The sequence below is a fragment of the Clavispora lusitaniae genome (assembly GCF_014636115.1).
Source record: "Clavispora lusitaniae strain FDAARGOS_655 chromosome Unknown tig00000038_pilon, whole genome shotgun sequence".
Classification (NCBI taxonomy): Eukaryota; Fungi; Ascomycota; class Pichiomycetes; order Serinales; family Metschnikowiaceae; genus Clavispora; species Clavispora lusitaniae.
In genome coordinates, this window is record NW_027093976.1 from 1,663,180 (window position 1) to 1,685,169 (window position 21,990).

At 43.4% G+C, this 21,990-nt stretch overlaps 12 protein-coding genes across 12 annotated transcripts; 7 read left to right on the forward strand and 5 right to left on the reverse strand. All coding sequences in view use genetic code 12, as the record gives it.

Moving 5' to 3' along the window:
* Positions 1-121: 121 nt before the first annotated feature.
* DAD4 (Dad4p) lies at positions 122-411 on the reverse strand (the record flags this gene model as incomplete). The annotated part of the gene is made up of 2 exons (XM_066102196.1): positions 122-280; positions 331-411. 2 exons carry the CDS (start codon positions 409-411, stop codon positions 122-124), a joined length of 240 nt encoding a protein of 79 aa, XP_065958490.1.
* Positions 412-2,776: 2,365 nt separating this feature from the next.
* FOB63_001892 (Protein kinase domain family protein) lies at positions 2,777-4,261 on the forward strand (the record flags this gene model as incomplete). Its single annotated transcript, XM_002617975.1, has 1 exon — positions 2,777-4,261. The coding sequence occupies one exon, from the start codon at positions 2,777-2,779 to the stop codon at positions 4,259-4,261; it is 1,485 nt and encodes a 494-aa protein (XP_002618021.1).
* A 649-nt stretch (positions 4,262-4,910) lies between these two features.
* Positions 4,911-6,107, forward strand: ILV5 (ketol-acid reductoisomerase; the record flags this gene model as incomplete). The annotated part of the gene is made up of 1 exon (XM_002617974.1): positions 4,911-6,107. One exon carries the CDS (start codon positions 4,911-4,913, stop codon positions 6,105-6,107), a length of 1,197 nt encoding a protein of 398 aa, XP_002618020.1.
* A 610-nt stretch (positions 6,108-6,717) lies between these two features.
* On the forward strand, positions 6,718-7,488 carry FOB63_001894 (40S ribosomal protein eS1; the record flags this gene model as incomplete). The annotated part of the gene is made up of 1 exon (XM_002617973.1): positions 6,718-7,488. The coding sequence occupies one exon, from the start codon at positions 6,718-6,720 to the stop codon at positions 7,486-7,488; it is 771 nt and encodes a 256-aa protein (XP_002618019.1).
* Positions 7,489-7,732: 244 nt separating this feature from the next.
* FOB63_001895 (uncharacterized protein) lies at positions 7,733-10,180 on the forward strand (the record flags this gene model as incomplete). The annotated part of the gene is made up of 1 exon (XM_002617972.2): positions 7,733-10,180. The coding sequence occupies one exon, from the start codon at positions 7,733-7,735 to the stop codon at positions 10,178-10,180; it is 2,448 nt and encodes an 815-aa protein (XP_002618018.2).
* Positions 10,181-10,290: 110 nt separating this feature from the next.
* FOB63_001896 (uncharacterized protein) lies at positions 10,291-11,256 on the reverse strand (the record flags this gene model as incomplete). Its single annotated transcript, XM_002617971.2, has 1 exon — positions 10,291-11,256. The coding sequence occupies one exon, from the start codon at positions 11,254-11,256 to the stop codon at positions 10,291-10,293; it is 966 nt and encodes a 321-aa protein (XP_002618017.2).
* Positions 11,257-11,634: 378 nt separating this feature from the next.
* FOB63_001897 (thioredoxin peroxidase) lies at positions 11,635-12,309 on the reverse strand (the record flags this gene model as incomplete). Its single annotated transcript, XM_002617970.1, has 1 exon — positions 11,635-12,309. The coding sequence occupies one exon, from the start codon at positions 12,307-12,309 to the stop codon at positions 11,635-11,637; it is 675 nt and encodes a 224-aa protein (XP_002618016.1).
* Positions 12,310-13,340: 1,031 nt separating this feature from the next.
* On the reverse strand, positions 13,341-14,399 carry FOB63_001898 (palmitoyltransferase; the record flags this gene model as incomplete). The annotated part of the gene is made up of 1 exon (XM_002617969.2): positions 13,341-14,399. The coding sequence occupies one exon, from the start codon at positions 14,397-14,399 to the stop codon at positions 13,341-13,343; it is 1,059 nt and encodes a 352-aa protein (XP_002618015.2).
* A 766-nt stretch (positions 14,400-15,165) lies between these two features.
* On the forward strand, positions 15,166-15,861 carry PRE10 (proteasome core particle subunit alpha 7; the record flags this gene model as incomplete). The annotated part of the gene is made up of 1 exon (XM_002617968.2): positions 15,166-15,861. The coding sequence occupies one exon, from the start codon at positions 15,166-15,168 to the stop codon at positions 15,859-15,861; it is 696 nt and encodes a 231-aa protein (XP_002618014.1).
* Positions 15,862-16,356: 495 nt separating this feature from the next.
* FOB63_001900 (uncharacterized protein) lies at positions 16,357-19,092 on the forward strand (the record flags this gene model as incomplete). The annotated part of the gene is made up of 1 exon (XM_002617967.2): positions 16,357-19,092. One exon carries the CDS (start codon positions 16,357-16,359, stop codon positions 19,090-19,092), a length of 2,736 nt encoding a protein of 911 aa, XP_002618013.2.
* Positions 19,093-19,214: 122 nt separating this feature from the next.
* On the forward strand, positions 19,215-21,347 carry PRT1 (translation initiation factor eIF3 subunit b; the record flags this gene model as incomplete). Its single annotated transcript, XM_002617965.2, has 1 exon — positions 19,215-21,347. One exon carries the CDS (start codon positions 19,215-19,217, stop codon positions 21,345-21,347), a length of 2,133 nt encoding a protein of 710 aa, XP_002618011.2.
* A 120-nt stretch (positions 21,348-21,467) lies between these two features.
* Positions 21,468-21,920, reverse strand: FOB63_001902 (uncharacterized protein; the record flags this gene model as incomplete). The annotated part of the gene is made up of 1 exon (XM_002617962.2): positions 21,468-21,920. The coding sequence occupies one exon, from the start codon at positions 21,918-21,920 to the stop codon at positions 21,468-21,470; it is 453 nt and encodes a 150-aa protein (XP_002618008.1).
* Between the last annotated feature and the right edge of the window lie 70 nt (positions 21,921-21,990).

Sequence of the window (21,990 nt, forward strand, 5' to 3'; positions counted from 1 at the left end):
TGAAAAGGTTTGCTGTCGCAGAATCTTTCAGTGAAGTTTCTCTAGTATGAAAACACTCGAATTGAAAACTTGCGAGTGAACTAGAATATCTGAATTTGTTTTTCCATCTGCCGCTTGCAAACTAAAGAGGCTCTCTCTTTTGGCCCGTCGCTTCTAGGTTATAATCAATACTCTGGGAATAGTTCGTCCACATTTGGGACAAAACTTCAATATTCTTGTTTTTGTTGTTTATTTCGTTCAAGCACAAGTTCATGTCATGAACAGATTCATTTAAAGTTTTCTGATGGTTAGAATCGTGGTGCTAACTGGGAAAGAGTGAGTAAGACGTACCATATTGTTTATTATACGCGACAACAAAGCTACCTGAACTTGTTCATGGGGGTTTTCCATAACCATTTTATTGGTCGACATTTTATGAGTGTAGTAGCTCTAGCGGGATGGTTTTTCAGGGAATAGAATAAGAGATGATCTGAAGCGCAAGTGTGTTTATAGGTTCACTCTTATGACATAAACAATACTTGATCTTGTTGAGAATCTCTTACAGTGCTGCATATGCACATCACCATTCTCCAGAATTTCACAGATCAAAAATGTGAAGCTCTAGGGATACACATTGTACCCCTTCCATGTTTCAAGAAGTTTACTACTTATAGTCTACACGGGTATATAAGATCATTTACTTTCTCTGGGATAGCCTTCTTATCAAGGATCATACGCCCGTGCCCAATATACTAATTCTAACTAAACATCACTTATCATAATCCCCGACCCATCTCTCCGTACTAAAGATGCTCACTCAAACTCCTCTCTAATTCTCTTTGAAGTACCCCAGTGGATTTGGTCTCTGATTCGCCAGCAAGATGGAATGATGAACACAAGCAGATTCTATTGCGAACGTCACTACACAGATCTTCGCGTGAAAATGTGAGCCGGCTGAGCGACAGCTATAACTAAACGTAGAACACGGAACAAGCGTTATCTTTTCTATTATTAAGTGACTATAATTATAGGTAGCTTCACGCTATTCATCCGAGATGTGTGGGAGGATTCATTATGCTTTTGAAAAAAGGTTTTTTATCACCCAGTGGATACCAACACTACACAAAAAGATAAGGCAGAAGCTAAGACAAGTTTTCCGACTTTATGTGGCCCTGAAAGTTTATCTTTTCTTTTTGTGCATTATCAGAATGAGTTTCGCTGACTTTTAGTATGCTTTTAGATTTTTTTTACGTTGGTGAACAATTCATAATTTTTGTGGTAGCGTGACAATTCTTGGAAAAAGAAATACTTGCCTAGAAACGAGTATACCCCACAAAAAAGAAAAGAGAGAACGCACCCAAATCAACATTGAAAAAGAACACTTGAGTATATACGTTTCCTTCTTTCCTATAAAAAGCTTCTTTGACACGTACTAAAGTAGAGTCGCCCGTCTTAAGCAAGCATTCTTGCAAAAGCCCAAAAAATGGACGGCTGTTGGGGACAGGAACATCGGCATCTCACAACCATTACCATTCTGGGCTACGTTAGCACAGTGCATCATATTTTGAAACCCACAGAGATGTAAGTACAAAAAAAAAAATTAGGAAATTAAATAAAAGTTGTTGCCCTCGATAATGGTATTGATAGAAACAAAAGATCTCAATTGCAATAATAGAAGACGAGACAACCAAAGAAACAGTACAGTGACAAACAGTGACAAACAGTGACAGACAGTGACAGACAGTGCATTACAGTTTTTGTTTACAGATCAATGTGCTTAGACGCATGACCAGTGCCTGCCAAAAAAACAGATAATACAAAAAAAAAACAAAAAAAACTGAATCGTGTAAATATATGCACAGGAAATAGCCAGCACCTGTCAAGTATGTCCTACGTAAATATAAGATGGAGTGATGTTGGCCATGACCTCGTTTCAGTGACTCATTAGCGGGTAAGGGAGTGGTGCGGAAAGCCTCTAGGTTTGCATTTGGCAGTTGAGAACCACCACAATAAGACCGCAGTCCCTTGTTTTCTAGAAACAGGAAGCCACACATAATTGGGGCTCGCTGGTTTTAGAGCCATCCCAACAAAGATGGCACATTCCGTATCTACTGACAACTCCACATAAGCCAAAGTAAACACTGCACGTGAGATGCAACCCGATAAGGACAACGCATAAACTTCGGCGCTTGGTGAAAACCGATTCCGGTACTTGGGGTGTCCCCTCTTATACATCCTATAAGTATCGAATGGAAACATGCAACAGAGTCACACATTCCGCACCACTAGACACAATATGAGCGATTAAATCTTGTAGTTCAACCCTAGTACAATACCCCTTCAGATGCAAAATTTGATTCCGCTGGGCCCTCCCCCTATTCCTGTAATGGAAAAAGAAATGCATGCATGATAGGGACGGTCACGTGCAGAAAAAGAAGAGCCACATTCTACGACATTCTAACGTTGGGTGCGAGGTGCATGGTCCGCTACCGGACAAGCAAGAATCGCTATAACTTTTTCTTCTCTTCCTTTCCATCGGTGTTTTCGTATTGTTTTGTCCAAATCTTTTGCCACGTCGCACAACCCGTTCCTTTGCGGCAAATATTTGTCCCTTATACTGCTTCTCAATCCTTCAGTCTAGTTTCATCGACCGGCCCCAGTCCTAGCTCGAACTTCTCACTTCGAAGTCAAGCCGATAAACTGTACAAGGGAAACCAGCAAATTATCTCACACATCGAGTGTTGATTATTTGTCGTTCATCTTCCTCTTTTATTCCATCTTTACTTTTGTCGCTGCCATGTTAACCTCTGATGTGTCAAGTCACAAGACTATGGATACTAGCCATTCCTCACCCGACTCAGATTATGCATTGTACGAAAAGAATCATCTTCTTTTGAAGCAGAGATACAAGTATGTACGCCAAATCCAAAGAGGATCTTTTGGAATGGTTACTTTAGCTATTGATGTCAAGACAAATACCCATGTGGCCATGAAGACTATGTTCAAGGCAAAAGAAGTTGCGCCTATGGCTTGGAACGAAATCAACATTTTGAGCAAGTTGGGCCACGACAACGAGCACATTTGTCAGTTGTTAGACCACTTTGAAACGAAGGACTACATCATTTTGGTGTTGGAATACTGTGCCAATGGCGATTTGTATGATATGATCCACTCGACTTCAAACGGTCCTCGCGCTGTGGATGTGTGGAATTTGGCAAAGGAAATTTACCATGGACTTCAGTATGCGCATAACTTGGGCATTTTCCATCGGGACTTGAAGCCTGAAAACATTTTATTCACAGACGTGGGCAGAGTCAAGATTTGCGATTGGGGTTTGGCTACATATTCCCGGTACAGCGCACACTTTAATGTTGGAACTGAAAAGTACATGGCACCTGAATGTTTCCTCAACAGTCCTGTTAGTGCCAGTCCTGTCGTTGATTCTTACGATTGCAAGTACGCTGACTACTGGTCATTAGGAATTACATTATTGACTGCGGTTTTCGGTACGGCGCCTTTCAAACCTGTCAGAGTGAATGATGCTTTGGGTTCTGCAGATGACTTCAAACGGAAAAACAAGTCTGTGAAGAAATCATTGGAGTCAGACTCTAATTTTAAGCACTTTGTCATGTATAATATGCCTGAAGTGTTGTATGACATTTATCCAACCATGAATGAAAATTGTTTCAAAATCTTCATGAATTTGCTCAAGGCAGGTGGCGTGGAAGATGACATCGAAAGTTACAATAAGAAGATTCGCCTGAGAAGCTTGGACAAGTTCATTGAAGACTTGGAAAATAACTGGAAGTTCGGTTTGACAGTATGGGAAGAGGAGGAGCTCTACGAGAATGAGTACAATGATGAGAAGAACAACCTGGCAATTGGGCCCAATCATCACGATTCCGTTTTTGACATGGATGATTTCTCAGGTTCGTCCCATGGACACGCGCAACCTGAAGAGGAACACATCGAAGTCAATACGGTTTCTGAACACAAAGAGGAGAGAGCGGCCGATACGGCTTCTAAACAGCCAGTTAACAGGCACCATAGCATTCCTGTACCATCTCTTGTTGAATCTTCGTATCAGCCTAAATCATGGTATGATTTGGAGGATGAATTGGACGATACGGAATTCAATAAGTTTTTTAGCACCTTGAGTTGCAAGAGCGTACCTACAGTGTCCCTCCAACAGCCTTCAGGCAAGGCAGCAGAAGCCCACAATGATATTCGAATTGTGGAAAAGGAGGTTTTTGTAGGTGGCTCTAGTTGGAGCGACTACTGATGAGATACGAAATTATAACGATAAATGATGACGGATAGGTAGGTAGATACGAAATCAATAAATATTACTGGAAGTTTTTGAACTTTATACGCATACCCCTCTCAAGATTACTCCACATAGGTCTCTTGCAGGTCTATATGAGCGATACAGAACCAAGTGCAAAGCAGCATTGAGATGGACCCAACATCTGAGAAATGCCCAGCGCCAACATTGGCAAATAGCCAAGATAATCTTGTTGAGGCGCAAGTGTTCTTCAGAGCCGTGAGTCACCAACCCAATACCGGGCCGGAAGAATTGAGTCACAAGGTACAGCACGTGACGCAGTTTCGGAGCAGCGGGGAAGCTAATGTGTCAGAGAGACAGGTGCGGCCAATAATGCGCTGAAAATATGACGATATCGCCAGATACAGTTCCGCACTGCAAAGTACGCCGTGCCTAAAACCGGACGGCAAGCAAGAGCCCTATCATGGCCGCCCGAAAGCGGAAACAACCTGCATATACGCAGCGATAATGGGAGGCCGGCGACGGCCCTAGAGCGGCGGCGCGACGAAAAAAATTAAATTAGTGGACAACGAAATTTTCCAATTGCTCGGTATATAAATGGGGTACGAATCTCGCCCCTACTATTAACATTTTTCATCAACACAAAATGTCTTTCAGAAACTCCGCCATCCGTGTGGCCAGACAAGCTTCTTCCAACGCTGCTAAGCAAATTGCTGCCAAGAGAGCCCTCTCTGCCTTGGCTTCCAGAACTACCCCAAGATTGGCCAAGTCTGTTGCGCCATTGGCTACTCGTGGTATCAAGACCATCAACTTTGGTGGTACCGAAGAAATTGTCCACGAACGTTCCGACTGGCCTAAGGAAAAGTTGCTTGAATACTTCAAGGACGACACCTTGGCCTTGATTGGTTACGGTTCTCAAGGTTACGGCCAAGGTTTGAACTTGAGAGACAATGGTTTGAACGTTATCATTGGTGTTAGAAAGAACGGTGCCTCTTGGAAGGCTGCCATTGAAGATGGCTGGGTCCCAGGCGAGAACTTGTTCGACGTCAAGGAGGCTATCCAAAAGGGTACTTACGTCATGAACTTGTTGTCCGACGCTGCTCAATCCGAAACCTGGGCTGAACTTAAGCCATTGATCACCAAGGGCAAGACCTTGTACTTCTCGCACGGTTTCTCCCCAGTCTTCAAGGACTTGACCCACGTCGAGCCACCATCTGATGTTGATGTCATCTTGGCTGCTCCAAAGGGATCTGGTAGAACCGTGAGATCCTTGTTCTTGGAAGGTAGAGGTATCAACTCTTCTTACGCCGTCTGGAACGACGTTACCGGCAAGGCAGAAGAAAAGGCTATTGCTTTGGCTGTTGCCATTGGTTCTGGTTACGTTTACCAAACCACATTCGAGAGAGAAGTCAACTCTGACTTGTACGGTGAGAGAGGCTGCTTGATGGGTGGTATCCACGGTATGTTCTTGGCTCAATACGAGGTGTTGAGAGAGAACGGCCACACTCCATCTGAGGCTTTCAACGAAACAGTTGAAGAAGCTACTCAATCCTTGTACCCATTGATTGGAAAGTACGGTATGGACTACATGTACGACGCTTGTTCCACAACTGCCAGAAGAGGTGCTTTGGACTGGTACCCAAGATTCAAGGATGCCTTGAAGCCTGTTTTCGAGGAATTGTACGAGTCTGTTAAGAACGGTTCTGAGACCCAGAGATCCTTGGACTTCAACTCCCAACCAGACTACAGAGAGAGATTGGAGGAGGAGTTGGAGACCATCAGAAACATGGAGATCTGGAAGGTCGGCAAGGAAGTGAGAAAGTTGCGTCCAGAAAACCACTAAATGTTTTGCAATGACGTCTACAATGGTCTATGAATGACTGAGACTGGTTCAATTCTGTTATGACCCCACAGTTTTTTTTTATTTCCATAATGGGGCGGGTTAATAAAATATACATAGCATATAGGGCACTCTGTTTGTTGAATAAACAGTCCTGAGATTTTCAATTTATTGTAGTTCACTCATACGTGATGTTTTGTATACCTACTGTTATAGTGACAAAGATGGCTAGACACACTCACAAACAGTACCAAATGCGAACCCAAACTTCGTCACAGGTTGATCAATAAATAACTTTTCAATAGAGACGCAGATGCTAAGTAATCATGCTCTTCGAGTAAAACATAGATGAAGTATATTCTAGTCAACCTATTCTTTGAGCTGGCTTAAATCGCGTACTTTACTAGCTTGCTATCGTCAAGCAGTTAAAGCGAGCCCTAAAGTTGTTCACGTGACTAGGGCTTACCCTCGGAAATACTTTAGTCATCACGTGGCAATGTTCATGCGGATCCCCTCGGAACTAACCATAAAAAAAAATCCTCGCTGGGCGCACTGAAAATTTCTCCGAGGTTTTGAAGTACCTACTTTTGTTCTGAACGGATTATAATACATCATGGCTGTTGGCAAGAACAAGAGATTATCCAAGGGAAAGAAGGGTTTGAAGAAGAAGGCCGTCGACCCATTCGCCAGAAAGGAATGGTTTGACATCAAGGCTCCTTCTACCTTTGAGAACAGAAACGTCGGTAAGACCTTGATCAACAAGTCTACCGGTTTGAAGAACGCTGCTGATGGCTTGAAGGGCCGTGTCTTCGAAGTTTGCTTGGCTGACTTGCAAGGTTCTGAGGACCACTCTTACAGAAAGGTCAAGTTGAGAGTTGACGAAGTTCAAGGTAAGAACTTGTTGACCAACTTCCACGGTTTGGACTTCACTTCTGACAAGTTGAGATCTTTGGTCAGAAAGTGGCAATCTTTGGTTGAAGCCAACGTGACTGTCAAGACCGCTGACGACTACGTTTTGAGAGTCTTCGCCATTGCTTTCACCAAGAGACAAGCCAACCAGGTCAAGAAGACCACCTACGCCCAATCTTCCAAATTGAGAGAAGTGAGAAAGAAGATGATCGAGATCATGCAAAGAGAAGTTTCCAACGTCACCTTGGCTCAATTGACATCTAAGTTGATTCCAGAAGTCATTGGCCGTGAGATCGAAAAGTCTACCCAATCCATCTTGCCATTGCAAAACATCCACATCAGAAAGGTTAAGTTGTTGAAGCAACCAAAGTTCGACTTGGGTTCTTTGTTGGCCTTGCACGGTGAGGGATCTACCGAAGAGAAGGGTAAGAAGGTTTCATCTGGCTACAAGGATGTTGTGTTGGAATCTGTGTGATTTTTATGACTTGGGTTGGTATGTAAATTAATGATCAGATTTAGAAACTGCGACTGTAACGTTGAATAGTTATTAATTAGGCAATGGAGTCTTCTATGGGACATTGTTGTTCACGAATATGGATGTTTCGGTTCCCCAGAGCATGGACTGCATAATGTCAGCCTTACTTGGCGGGCTTCGTATATGATACCCCAACAACTTCTGTCTCCATATCCTTTTCTGTCCTTTTTATAGAACTTCAAAAATGGATGATGATGATGATGCATGGTCATATTCTTTTCCTCCGTCTAAGGAGTCGCTGCCGTTACCCATAGAGGATCAACCCGATCTGCTAAAGCCAGCCATGGATAAAATGTGTTTGATTCCAGCAGACTCCCCGAATTCCAGCTCAAGTCTGATATCTCTCAGCAAACTAGATGTTTCGACAGTGAGTGTCTTGAAGCAGGATATAGGGCCTACAGCAAGATCTAATCTGACGATTTTTTTAGGCAAGGGCCCTACACCGCTAGCACTGAAAGCAAACCCAGCCGATCCGCATACTACTATAGAAGATGCTGGCTCAGTAATGTCTAAGGAAAGTACAAATGCCTTAGCAGCAGATTCCGAGAGTGGTGATGCCGCTATCGCTTCTGTCCCGTCAACACCCGCGGTAAAGAGCGATTTCAGCAATTCTATACGAATCTGGCAGGAAAAACAGGAAGAGCAACTGAAGCTTCTTCAAAATGCTGTAGAGCAACCGCTGGAAGAAAGCCAGAAATCAGGTTCACAAAATGTGCGTGCTTCTCTTTCCAACTTAGCTGCCCTGCCTCTTATAAGAAGCGGAACAATGAATTCTGACGAACCTACAGGCGAGAGTCCTAGCTCGCCGAAAATCATTACATATCGCAAGAAAAGCCATCAAAGGACACAGAGCGACTCATACAGCTTCCATTTGAACAAAGAGGAACGATATGATCCGAAGTTGTATGTTGATGAGAAATTCCGGAATACCAACTATCGTTACGCCACCATCAAGAGAAATGTGGAATTTCACCAAGTGTTTCGCAGCCTCGACTTAACAGACCGGCTCTTGGATGACTTTGCATGCGCCTTGAGCCGCGAAATTCTTCTACAAGGACGCATCTATGTAACAGAGCACAGCGTCTGTTTCAACTCTAACCTACTTGGGTGGGTGACAAGCCTAGTGGTTCCATTCGAGGACATTATAAGAATTGACAAGAAAAGCACAGCAGGTCTCTTTCCTAATGGTATTTCTATAGAAACCAAGACTACGAAGCACAATTTCGCCAGTTTCTTGTCGCGAGATGCCACATTTGAGTTCATTAGAACCGTGTGGCTGGCGTGCACAGGAAAGAGTACGTCAGACTTAGATATACAAGCACAGGATTCTTCTATCAGTGATAGTATTGAAAGTCAGAAACGAGATCGGGAGCGCAAGATTTCCAGTTACATCCTTTCGATCGATGGGGATGATGTCAATAATGACGAAGAAAATGACTTGATAGATGTTGACGGTGATTCAGATGACTCCGAAAACCACGAAAATTCAGACGTCGAGGATAGAGTTTCTGTCACCGGAACTTCAACCAAAAAGGATTCCCTCAGGAACGAAAAAGATTCTCCTGGCAGTTCGACACTTAAAGCGTTGAAACCAGATTCCAGATACCAAAATTTGGGGCCAGATGCTCATGCACCCACCGAAGTAGGGAAAGCGTATCCTGACAGCGAAGCTGAGATTGAGGTATGCAATGAGATTATTGAAGCACCATTAGGAATAGTTTTTGACATCTTATTTGGCAGTGCAGACACCAGTTTCCAGCGGAGGTTTTTGGAGACGCACGATGCGTCTGAAATAGATGAGTACAGCAGTTTCCATCCTGCGGAGGATAATCCCTCTCTTTTGGAGAGATCATTCACATACAGACGTGAATTGGGATACTCAATTGGTCCAAAGTGGACAAAGTGTATTGTTCGTGAAGTTGTGGAACACTTGAACTTCGAAGATTATGCCGTGGTATTGAATACTACTGCAACTCCAGACGTCCCCTCTGGAGGATCCTTCACTGTCAACACAAGATACTACTTTACATGGGGTCCAAACAACACCACCAATCTTCGAATTGCGTATTTTGTAAAATGGACTGGTCGCTCATGGATTAAGAACGTCGTTGAAAAGCTGACGCTGTCTGCTCAGTCAAGTGTCACGAAGGACATGATTGAAGAATTACGAAAAGAAATCGACACGCACACTCATTCGATTGCTGGACTGGCAATGACAGTGCAACAAGACATACTTCCTCCACAAAAGAAACCTGCACTGTCTATCAAGACAAAGAAAAAGAAGGTGCGTTCTGTGAACAATGCCGCTCAAGTTCCAGCGCAAAGTGTCGCGATGCTCTTTGGTCTATACTCGATTGTGATGCTCCTAACGTTGCTTGTATGGACGCAATGGAGATTGGCTCGCTCTGTTGCAGAAACAAAGGCACTCGTTAGCAAAGAGATGGCATTGTCCAGTAGCTTGTTGGGATTATTGGCGCCATTGCGCCTGTCTGAAAGAACAGACCGAGCTCTGGAAAGTAAGGCACGTCACAGAAAGGAGCGGGCCTCCAACTTAGCCCGACAAGCTTTGCTTTTGCTTCAGGAAGACACCGAAGATATACTGCTAATGGGCGTCATTGAGAGTCTCCTTTGATTCTTTTTTTAATTAGTCCAGGCTATAGAATTTATGATATGTAAGAAAAATAAAAGGAATATTTACAGGAATCGATGTGGTCAACACAACGACACTAAAATACAAACATGCTAGCACACTCTAAGTTTCCCTTGTGCTTCTTGTTCACGTTCGACTATGTTGACATCCTCCACAGTGTGGACAACTATCTCTGTATTATCTTCGTTGAGCTCAAATACGAAGACACCCAGGATGATACGTTCAAGTCTAATATCTTCTTTCTTTAAGCCAATAATGCCTTTTGTCAAATCAGATAGTGACGCCGAAAGCGACTTTGCCTGAACATGAGATACCGAGAATTTTTCTGGATCTATTCTAGCCCACAGGTGTGCTCCCAAAGTTGCCTTGGAAGTTGAACCGGGCATTGAATCCAGACTGGACGAATCTTCGTTCAGGGTATCAGAAGGGACCAGGTCAGGTTCGTTTGGCTCAAGAAGATGAATGCAGCCTTCAGAGCATGTGTTCCAGCGCATGTATACTTTTGTGGAGTGAGCAAAGACGCAATTAGGTTCTGGGAAGTGAGAGGTCCTTACCAGCTGAATGTGGAGTTTCACTCGCGGATTGAGCACCAACGAGGTGAAGAATAACTGTAAGGCTTTACACGTAGCGTAATAAGAAACTCGTCCCTTTATGGTTGGTAAGTACGAATTGAGTATGTCCCGATGTGATGGACATATGCGGAGAAGCACTTCTGACAGCACCATTTCCTTCGGAAAAGATTCTGTTAGAAGTTGTGGCACCAATTCACGAAGGTCGTCAATCATGGCCCCCAAGTTGCTCAATTTCTCTTGCTCTTTCTTGTCAGGTGGCAGAGGATCTTTTTCCGATTCACTGTATTGCAAAAGAGAAGGGGGTTTTGGAAGAACGGCCGAAGCGGGTTCATTACCACCTTCTGAGTAAGAACGTCGGAAACTAAACAGAAACAGATCCAGGTATCGTTTGAGGAACGGAGAAAAAACAGGCGACAGGGCCAAGGCCGTTGGAGAACCCAAGGACACTTTCAGAAGCCATCGGGGCCGGCGGACACACGAAAGCATAGATACTGGAGAAAGAAGATGGTTTCCTGTACAGGATGATAGTGGGAAGATCGCACCAAGAGTAGGTAATTTCTGATGAGGAGAAGTAACAAATTATAAAATTCAGTAGAGCAGATGGAGGATTGCCTCGTAAAATGGAAAAAGTGGTGTTGAGCATCGGCTCGCATGTAAGTTATGATTTACACGAAGAAAAAGAGATTAAGGGAGCGAGAAGTACTATATCCTTACACCAACAAGAGCAATAGTGCAGTTCTTACGGTCGTCTCATAGCTGACATTTTGAGGTTCATCGTCAAGGTCAATTAATGGAATTAAAAGAAACATACAGTCAATCATCAGGGAAGAACTTCCTATATTAGCGGTCGTAAGTCATATTTGCTTATTCTTTAGTGTCCAATGGTGTCAAACGCAAGTATGGCTTAATGATTCTGAACTTAGGGAACAAAGTCTTGGCCTCCTCGTTAGTCACGCTAGGGTGAACAATGACGTCGTCACCTGGAACCCAGTTGATAGGGGTAGTCACTCTGTGCTTGTCACCAGTTTGCAACGAGTCCAAAACTCTCAAGACCTCAGCCGTGTTTCTACCAGTAGAAGCAGGATAAGCCAAGATCAATCTGATCTTCTTCTTTGGGTCAATGATGAAGACTGATCTGATGGTGAATTGGACACCCTTGTCATCAACATTAGTAGCATCTTGGTAGTCGATCATGTCGTACAAGTGAGCAACTTTTCTCTGGGCATCAGCCACAATTGGGAATGTCAACTTGGAACCGGTAATTTCATCAATGTCCTTGATCCAGGCCTTGTGAGACTCAGTACCATTGGCCGACAATCCAATGAGCTTGGTGTTTCTCTTCTCAAACTCAGGTTGCAACTTAGCAAAAGCACCCAACTCGGTGGTGCAAACAGGAGTAAAGTCGTCTGGGTGCGAGAACAAAATGGCCCAAGAGTCACCAATGTACTCGTGGAAAGAAATTGGGCCGTTGGAAGTTTCGGCAGTAAAGTCTGGCGCGGTCGAGCCCAATCTCAAGGTTCCCTTTGGAATGTCAGACATGTCGGAATATATGGAGTAAAGAAAGTCGGTTGGATCTTCAACTGCTATGCCAGCATGGCGAATAAATACCACGATACACGCACTCCTATCGCCAGATCACCGCTTTTCACGTGCCATGACTCCACATGCGCGCAACTTCTGTTCCCTAATCTGTGGCTTGTATAGAATTCTAGGCGTAATATTACTGCCTCAGTTACAACTGACGAGGAAACGAAGATAAGGGTGCGTTTACTCTCATAGGACGATAACGCGGCTGTCAATTTACTTTTGGTTTGGATTTTGGCGTCCAATTATCCATCATCTTAACATCGATTTCTGTATGGCTGAGAATCTACAAATGTAAAAGTATTTTCCATTTTTCTGGTTTCACTTGCAACGAAAAGATGTCTTGTGATGTTTGAGCGGGCTTCGCCGAGTTAACTATATTCATGGACCATTTTTTGTGTTTTTGCATTTTGGTGAACATCGAGGAGTGCATGCTTATCAACCTCAGGTGCGAGCCTCTTCAAGGAAGGGTAAAACTGGCAGACTCAACCTGTAAGCTTCATCATAAAAACGATATTCACATTGGTGTACACGCAGTAGGACAATATTAGCAGCCGTTTAATGAAAAAAACCTAGTTCTTAGAAAGCATTTTTATTACTTATGTTGAAGAAAAACTTAAATACCTTGCGAGCAAACGCAAGCCACAATACTAGGATGATCTATCAAACGGTTTTACTTCCAATTGAACATGATTATGGCCAAAGCAATGTTTGTGAACCCTGCCTTTATGGCAACCACAGAAGATATGTCATTCAAGTAACCAAAAATAAAAAAATACACCGAGTTCAAAGGAAACTTTCAATTAACGAGAAGAAAAGCATTAGTTGGTTACCTCCTCTAACTTAGAATCAGACGACGTTGTATAATTACCAGTGCAGATATTGTGGGACGCTTGTGATGATTTTTATGCTGCGCTTCCATTACAAAAGAGCACCATGGTTGATACGTGTAAATTCCGTTCTCTTCAATAGGATTTGCTCCTTATTTATGCCAAAGTGCCTTCATCCTCTGCTTCAACATCGACCCCGAAATCGTTGAGAGTTTCTCCTAAGTCATTCATCCATTCTGTGCGGGCCATATGGCTCCGAGGATCTAAATGCTTCTTGATAAGTGTATAATTTCCAATTTGACGAAGCTCTTCATCAGTCAATTCCCGCGGCTCAAAATCAACATTTCCTCCATCTGGGGGCCATGGAAGGTTTAATTGATCGTCGTCATCTGTAACCTCAAAACTATATCCATTCCCCTTGGGCATTCCCCAAGGCAAAAGCCATGTCCATGGGCTACCCAAGGCTGTAGTCAAGTTTCTCCAAAGGCCGAGATCATACGGAAACACTAGATCATCTGGTGTGAACATCGCAGGAACAATTGCTTCATCCTCACCGTCCATTTCCATTCCTTCCATCTGCTCGTACATGCGAGCCGAGAGATTCCAAGAGGTTAGCCGTGGCATCTCTTTACCGTGGACCAATTGGTAATTATGTCTGATTTTTTTCCAAAAGCGCTCAGTGTGGAATTGGGCCTCGATGCGCTCCATTTCCCACACTTCAATCTGGGTTTTCCCGGAACAGATGTGGAAGAGACACCGAAGGAAAAGCACAAGAATAGCGAAAAAAATGAATGCATCAAGGGGCCATAATGCAATCACAGCAGCCATCTCAGACTTATTGATAAGATACACTGGCATATCTCTCTTATTGTAGTATTCTATCGCTCTCTTCAGCAAGCCCACCAAAGTTATTGATGTACCCAATAGAACACTAACCAAGAAGCGCATGAAATGAGGGAGATTTCTGTAACCTACACAGTTATTTGTCCAAGGACAATGGTGGTCCATTTGTAGGACGCAAGTGTTGCACTTGCGACAATGATGTGCTCTTTCAGGTTTATAGTTTTGGCACTTCTTGCACCACTTTTTCCAGTGGCGCTTAGGAACTTGGTAGTTTTTCGGCGGCGAACCGGGTGAAACTTGGATTGCAAGAAAGTAATTCACCCATATCATTGTGATGCATACCTGATAGCTGATCTGGGCCGCAGGATCCATGTGGAACCGAAAAACGAAGTAATGTGAACCATACCCGAGAACGGCAATGATAAGACAAGGAATCTGATGTTAGTTAGTATGTAATGCAAGAAATGAGAGACATAAGACATACGGCAATACCGATCCACGGCCACTTTAGTTCCCACATTGGTGATAACGCGAAAATGATCGAAAAACGAGAGCGGTTCACATTAAGTAGTATACGCCAGACAATCAACTCAAAACTAAAAGCAAGTAACAAAAAAAAAAAAAGAGATACAAAAAAAACAAAACCAATCAGCCTACTAATAGAAACTATTGCCATAAAAATGCTCTTTCGGGGACGCTTCATTGAAAAACAATGTCGCTACAGTGACTATATATCACAACGGATCCCCGGTTCGCAGATAAGGAGCAGCACAAATACCACGCCCTTTAATAGTAGAACATTAGAGATTCATCGGCTTCACCCAAGGTCCACCCGGCTCGTTTCTCGTGCTCATGTACTCTTTAAAATAGTGTTGAACCATGTGTACTGCATCTGGCTCAGTAGCACTTAGGTATCTTCAAGTGGCGATCTCACTCCAACATTTATCCTCAAAAACCCAATGGTAAGTACAATCTAAGACTCAAACAAAACATCATTCGCTAACAATTAGACCTCAATCGGCACTGGTTACGATTTGTCCAACAGTGTTTTCTCGCCAGGTATGTATTTCTCAATCTCCTCCACCAGACGGCTTTGAACTAACATTTAGACGGCAGAAACTTCCAAGTGGAGTACGCCATGAAGGCTGTAGAGAACGGCGGAACCTCCATCGGTATCAAGGCCAAAGATGGAATTGTATTGGCGGTGGAAAAAATCATAAATTCTAAATTGCTTGTTCCAGGCAGAAACAAACGAATTCAGACCATCGACAGACACGTTGGCGTGGCATACTCTGGCTTATTGCCCGACGGACGCCATTTTGTCAAGCGTGGTCGTGACGAGGCACAATCGTTCCGGTCGCTATACAAAACGCCGGTTAGTTTGCCATACTTGATGGACAGATTGGGACTTTATGTCCAGATGTACACGTGCTACAACTCTGTCCGCCCGTTCGGTGTTCTGTCCATTGTTGGCGGTATGGACGAAAACGGACCTCATTTGTATATGGTTGAACCCAGCGGAACTTACTGGGGCTACACTGGTGCAGCTACAGGTAGAGGAAGACAAACAGCTAAATCCGAGTTAGAGAAATTGGATTTCGAGCAGTTGACGGCGAGAGAGGCAGTTAAACATGCTGCTCGAATCATCCACCAGGCGCATGAGGATAACAAGGACAAGGATTACGAGTTGGAAATCTCCTGGTGCACGGTCGAAACTGGAGGAAAGCACGAATTTGTTCCTGAAGATTTGTTGGAGGAGGCTACCAAGCTTGCACAGGAAGAGGAAGAGGAAGAGGAAGAGGACGACAATGACGAAGACACCGAAATGAGTTGAGTTATATAGAATTCCCATCGAAATGGAGGTGAGAACTGAAGAAGGATTTTTAAAGAATGCAAGAATTGTGTACAGCAAGTCCCAATGCAAGCATTGAAAAGAGTATTACAGGAAAACATGTAGAAGTATTGGAGAAGACTAAACGAAAAGCTGTCAGAATTTAGTTTGGATTCTAATAAGCCCGAAGCTAACTTCTACATCCCACCAACAAAGTATACCCCCATTGTTCCGCACAAAACTGCTTGGGTGGAGGACGCCTTCTCTACAATGCTCATATAAAGCAGGAGACCACAATCTCAATAGGCATCCACTTTTCTCTATCTCCTCTTCAAGATGACTCCTCATACAACGTTTTATTTGTCATTCTACATATATGTTGTATCTTCATAGTTTCCTATTCTGTAAGCGCGGTGCGCATCACCTCCATACTAAGTATCGTCTACGCGAATGTAAACACTTCCACACATAATCAAAACGCTTCTGAGACAGTATCAAATGGCGCTACCGAGCCCAAATGCCTCCAGTAATACAGTGGATTATAATGGTGCTAGCCCTCCTCTTTCTCCAAACACCACATTCGGGTGTACCGCTGATTCTAGTCTGTTTATCACATATCCCAGTCGCATGCCTGATCAATCCACGCTGGGAGAAGTACACCAAGAAGCTACGGGCATGAAGGCGACCGAAAATCAACTGCTCAAAGCTGACCACGATATTCCCTTTCGAAATGATGCGTCATTAGCATATACCTTCCCAAAGCATTCATTTTCGAGCGTAGAAGACAAAGATCAGTCTGCTATTGACGCCGAAGAAGAGGAGAGCACAAAGTCAACACGAGAAGAAGATATAATCATAAGCGAAGATATTCACCCTAATAAGAAAATACCTGGAGAGCTGGAAGTTCTAAACGATACATCGAGCGAAGTCTTAAACATAAGGTCCACCGACATCTCCAATGACATATCAAGCCAACCAACTAAGGGCAAAGGTAACGGCGCCATAAGTGTCGCTAGAAAATTTTTGAGTGAACCAAATCAGAACAAACTTTCTATCAGATCGTCAACCACACCGGAATCTGATCGTCAAGAAACGGCACCTATTGGTGATGCTCAGGAGTCCATTAAATCTTCATTGGTATCAGAAGAACACTCCTTTTCGAGTAATCCCAGCTTGAGCTCAAATGTGGTCCCTAGTGAGAGTGTACCCCGAGAAAAACAACATGAAGATTATGAAGCACAAGCATACCACCAGAAGTCAAAGATCTCTAGTCCTGAAAACAAAGAACAATTCAGTGCATTTTTCAAATCTGAAACTTCATTCCCCAGCTTACCATCTTCACCATTAGGAAAACTGCGATATGCCAGCTCTCCAGCAAATAGTTTTTCCAGTCATAGCGACGAAACAAATTTTCAAGACTCATCACTTTTCAATAATACGCGGGAACAATTTGACCTTGATATTGATATCGATAATCGAAAGTTTAGCGGAGAGACAAAAGTGTCTCCCTGGAGGAAAATTCAACCACGGATTCTCGGAAATGTGAACGGTTTCTCCTCCAGAAGAATAGCAACACAGAGCACAATTGCGGAAACTTCTTCAAACCACAGAATTGAAGACCTTTCAAAGCAGTTGACTGACTGCAAAATTCAACTAAAATTGTACGAAAAATTCTTGCAAGATTTGATTGATACAGATAAGGTTGACATTGATCATGTTGCAAGTCTTCAAGAACATCTTGACTATGGTGGAAAAAGCTTTGCAAAACTAGAACAGGAGCATGGCGAGATTTGTGATTTGGTAGAAGATCTCTATGCCAGTCTAGAGGAGTATCAAGAGAAGTGGAGGGTCGCAGATGCCAGAGCTAACGAATCTGACGCGTATCTTCAAGATATCTGTTTAAGTCTAAAAGATATACTTTCATTAATGAAAGCAGATGCTAAAGAGCCTATACCGGATGCAAAATCATATATTTCTGATGCCATGGAATTGATTGGGAATAAAATAAGGGAACTCTTCAAGGAAAGAGAATACGAACTCAATGCGCTTCTTCAAGAAACACATGAACAATTTAACATTAATAAGAATGAGTTATCTGACACCAAACTTCTTCTACATCAGCAACTTGAAGAGACCCAAAAGTGGAAAAGTGAAAGCATGAAACTTAAGCAAGAGCTTGACTTGCTAAAATCGGATCGTGATGGGAGCACTGAGATGCGACTTTTGGAGTATCAGAACAAAATTGATCGTCTACAGAAAGAAGTGGCGAATTTATCTGAACCTTTAAGAAAGGATTCATTCTCAGACATCTCCGAATTGAGTGGCATATCCTCCAGAGATCGAGAAAGATACATCCTTCTTCAGAGAGACTATGAAAATCTCCAACGATTGTATCAGGAACGCGGGGACGAGCTTCATCAAGTCCGAGAAAATTTTGAAAACAAGATCTCATCTTTAAATGGAAACTTGAGTAACCGCAAGCGCGAGCTTATAAACCTTCGAGCCGAAATTGCTGATATAGAGGGACTTCAGCGCGACTTAGAGAATGCTGTTAGTAAACAGCGAGTACTAAAGTCAGAAAATTTCAAGCTTTCTTGGCAGGTGGATGCTCTAAGTAAAGATAAGACGGAATTGCAAAGTAAAGTTGCCGAAATCAGTGAGAAATTATCAAAATCGAGCCATGCTCCGAAGCTTGACGAAAGCTTAGCTGAATCTCACTATAAAGCATTGTTAGATGTCGACATTCGCCGGTTCGAGAAAATCTATAATTCTCTAGATCTTTTAGCTGAGGAGTCTTCATTGCGAGAGCCAGAGCAAAAGATAAAGAGATTGCTCAAGGCGACACAGAACGGGCAGAACATTTTTCAATCCAGCGAAGTACTTAATACAGTAAAGCGAGATCACAAGTTTGTCTTCGATTACTTTGTGAGAGCTGTGGATGCGATGGTTAAAGAGCATATTCGCGTTTTATTAGAGACGTCAGAGAATCGACAAGAAACACAATTGCGGGACAAAATCAAGGAGCTAGAAGAAGCCAACGCCAAATTGAAACAAAAGCATGCAACAGACGCTGATGAAGAGATTTCGATCTTTAAGCTTCGAAACCAACAGCTTCATGATAAATGGAAGTACGAACGTGAGCAGCGGGTCCACGACAACTCACAAGCTGCCACACGCTTCCGAGAGCTCGAAGAAGAGAACCGGAAATTACGGCAACAATTATCTAAAGTCTGAATAAATGACGAATTAGGCTATTTTAAAAATCATGTATTCAATGCTACATACTTTGCACCTGCATCTGCGCACCCATGTCTTAAAAATTTTCAACGCGAAACCCACTTTCTCTTATATTCAACATGACTGAACCTTCTTACGAGGATCTCGAGAAAGAGATCTCTATCGACGATATTGACTTCTCTGACTTGGAGGCAAAGTATGCTGTAAATGCTGATCTTGGCTTGGAGACTTATGTTGTGGTTGACGGTGCACCAAAAGCACCTCTGTCCAAAGCTCCTTTGTTGGAAAAAGTTTTGAGAAAGTTCTTGAGCAAGGCCGGTGAACTTGTTGAGGGCGAGGCAGGTGTTTTTCTTCCTATTGAAGACAACATGACCAAGGGTTACCTTTTCGCCCAGTTCAAAACCCCAGAGATGGCCACAGCCGCTGTGCAACAATTGAACGGAAAGCCTTTGGATGCTAAACACAGATTGTTCGTGAACAGATTTTCCGACATCGAAAAGTACTGTACTGAAGGTAGTGTTCCATCAACGTTTGTGGAACCTGAAATTCCTCCTCAAAAGTCATTTGGTTACTTGAAGTCTTGGTTGCAAGATGAGAGCGGAAGGGACCAGATGGCCATGCACTTTTCAGACACCGTCGGAGTTTACTTCAGTAACAAAAAGAACGATCCAAAGGCAGTTACAGAGCCAAGAAAGGGTTTCACATCGAAGTATGCCAAGTTTTCGCCAAAGGGCACATACTTGTTTTCCATTCACCCTCAAGGTGTCCAATCTTGGGGCGGAGAGAAGTTCGAGAAGATTAACAAGTTCGTGCATCCGCAAGTCCGCTTAATCGATTTCTCTCCTAGCGAGAAATACATGGTTACATTGTCTCCAACTGGTATTACAGCACCAGAAAGTGCTGCGGAGGCCAAAGAATTCCCCTTCGGACCTGAGTCAGAAGGCCACAAGTTGGTCATTTGGGACTTGGCGACTGGGGAACCAGCTAGAACTTTTGCTTTGCCACCTCACTTGGAAGACCAAAAGGAGATGCCATGGCCACTCGTCAAATGGTCGTTTGACGACAAGTACTGCTGTCGTCAAGGTCCTGATGCTTTAGCTGTGTACGAAACTCCAAGCTTTCAATTGTTGGACAAGAAATTGGTCAAGGTTGATGGTATTGTTGACTTCGAATGGGCTCCTGCTGGTGTTAAGCTTTCGGGCTCGAGAGATGAAGAAGGTGAACACATCTTGTCTTACTGGACTCCAGAGACTCCTAACCAAACCGCCAGAGTTGCTTTGATGCAAATTCCAACAAGAAAAGTTCTCAGAACCATCAACTTGTTCCAGGTCAGCGACTGTAAGATGCACTGGCAAGACGAAGGTAAATTATTATGTGTGAAGGTTGACCGTCACACCAAGTCTGGAAAGACAATTTTCTCGAACTTGGAGTTTTTCAGAACTACTGAGAGGGATATTCCTGTGGAGAAGTTGGAAATGAAAGATGTGTGCATTAACTTTGCCTGGGAACCCAAATCGGACCGCTTCGTTACCATCAGCAGATTGGATGATGGCAACAATAACCCAGCCATTGCTAAAAACACCGTTTCCTTCTTTTCCTCTGAGCGTGGCTCCAAGGACAAGGCTGTCAAGTTCAAGAAGATCAGCAGCATTGAGAAGAAATTCTCGAACACTCTTTTCTGGTCTCCTAAGGGTAGATACATTGTTGTTGCCACCATTGGCAAATCGAGTGGTGAATTGGAATTCTTTGACACTGAGTACGAGAATGAAAAGAACCCTAAGAAGACCGAGGTTAAGTTGTTGAAGACCGAAAAGTTCTCCGGTATGACCAATATCTCCTGGGACCCATCTGGCCGCTTTGTTGCCGCATGGTCTTCATCTTGGGTGCATGCCATAGAAAACGGTTACAAATTGTACGAGTTTACAGGTAACTTGTTGAGAGATGATTCCATTGATCAGTTCAAGGACTTCATCTGGAGACCTAGACCAAAGTCCTTGCTCACAGAAGACGACATTAAGAAGGTCAAGAAGAGCTTCCGTGAGTACAGCGCCCAATTCGACGAAATCGATGCCATGGAGGCAGATGCTGCCACTAGAGAAGCCATCTTGTTGCGTCGTAAATTGTTAGAGGAGTGGAAGGCTTACAGAGCCAAGCACCAAGCCAATGTTACCGAAGAGTACGATGGCGAGGCTGAGGTCGTGGAAGAGATCAAGGAAGAAATTATCGAAGAGAAGGAAGAAGTGGTAGAGTAGTGTACACTAGAATGGGTATCAAACATATAGTTTATATATACAAGAACTAAGTGGAGATACAAGTAGGTGATGACAGATGAAGTCTAACTATCCAATGTAATCCATAGTCTGGGTGGATCTTTAGGCAGCCCGTGTTTGTAATTGAAGTCCGTGCCACTTTGCAATCTCGTCTTTCAAAACTTCGTTGACCAAACGATGCTGTTTCACCATTGGGATGCCCTTGAATTTTTCACTTTCCACAGTAATCGCAAACATGGAGCCACAACCACCAGAAACATCTCGAACAGCCAAGTTTTTTGGAGCAAAATGTGTCTTGAGGATGTCATAGATTTTTTGCTCATAGGGCTCCATCGGCGGAGTAGAATAATGACGAATGGTCATGAACTGCCGAGACATGCTTAATGGCAGAGCAAGACTGGAAACAGTCAGCCTTGAACGGATAAGAGAGGCAAACATGGAGATGAAAACCGTAAGCAAATGAGATGGCACGCTTAGAAAGCGCGCTTTATAATTTGATTTGGGTGAGTATTGCATTGAAGGGTATGCAGTAGAACAATTAATCGTTGAGTCCATTACACCGACATCTTGAAATCCAATACTAGACAAAAAGTCAAGCCGGATAAAGACAGTCGTCGACTAAGTA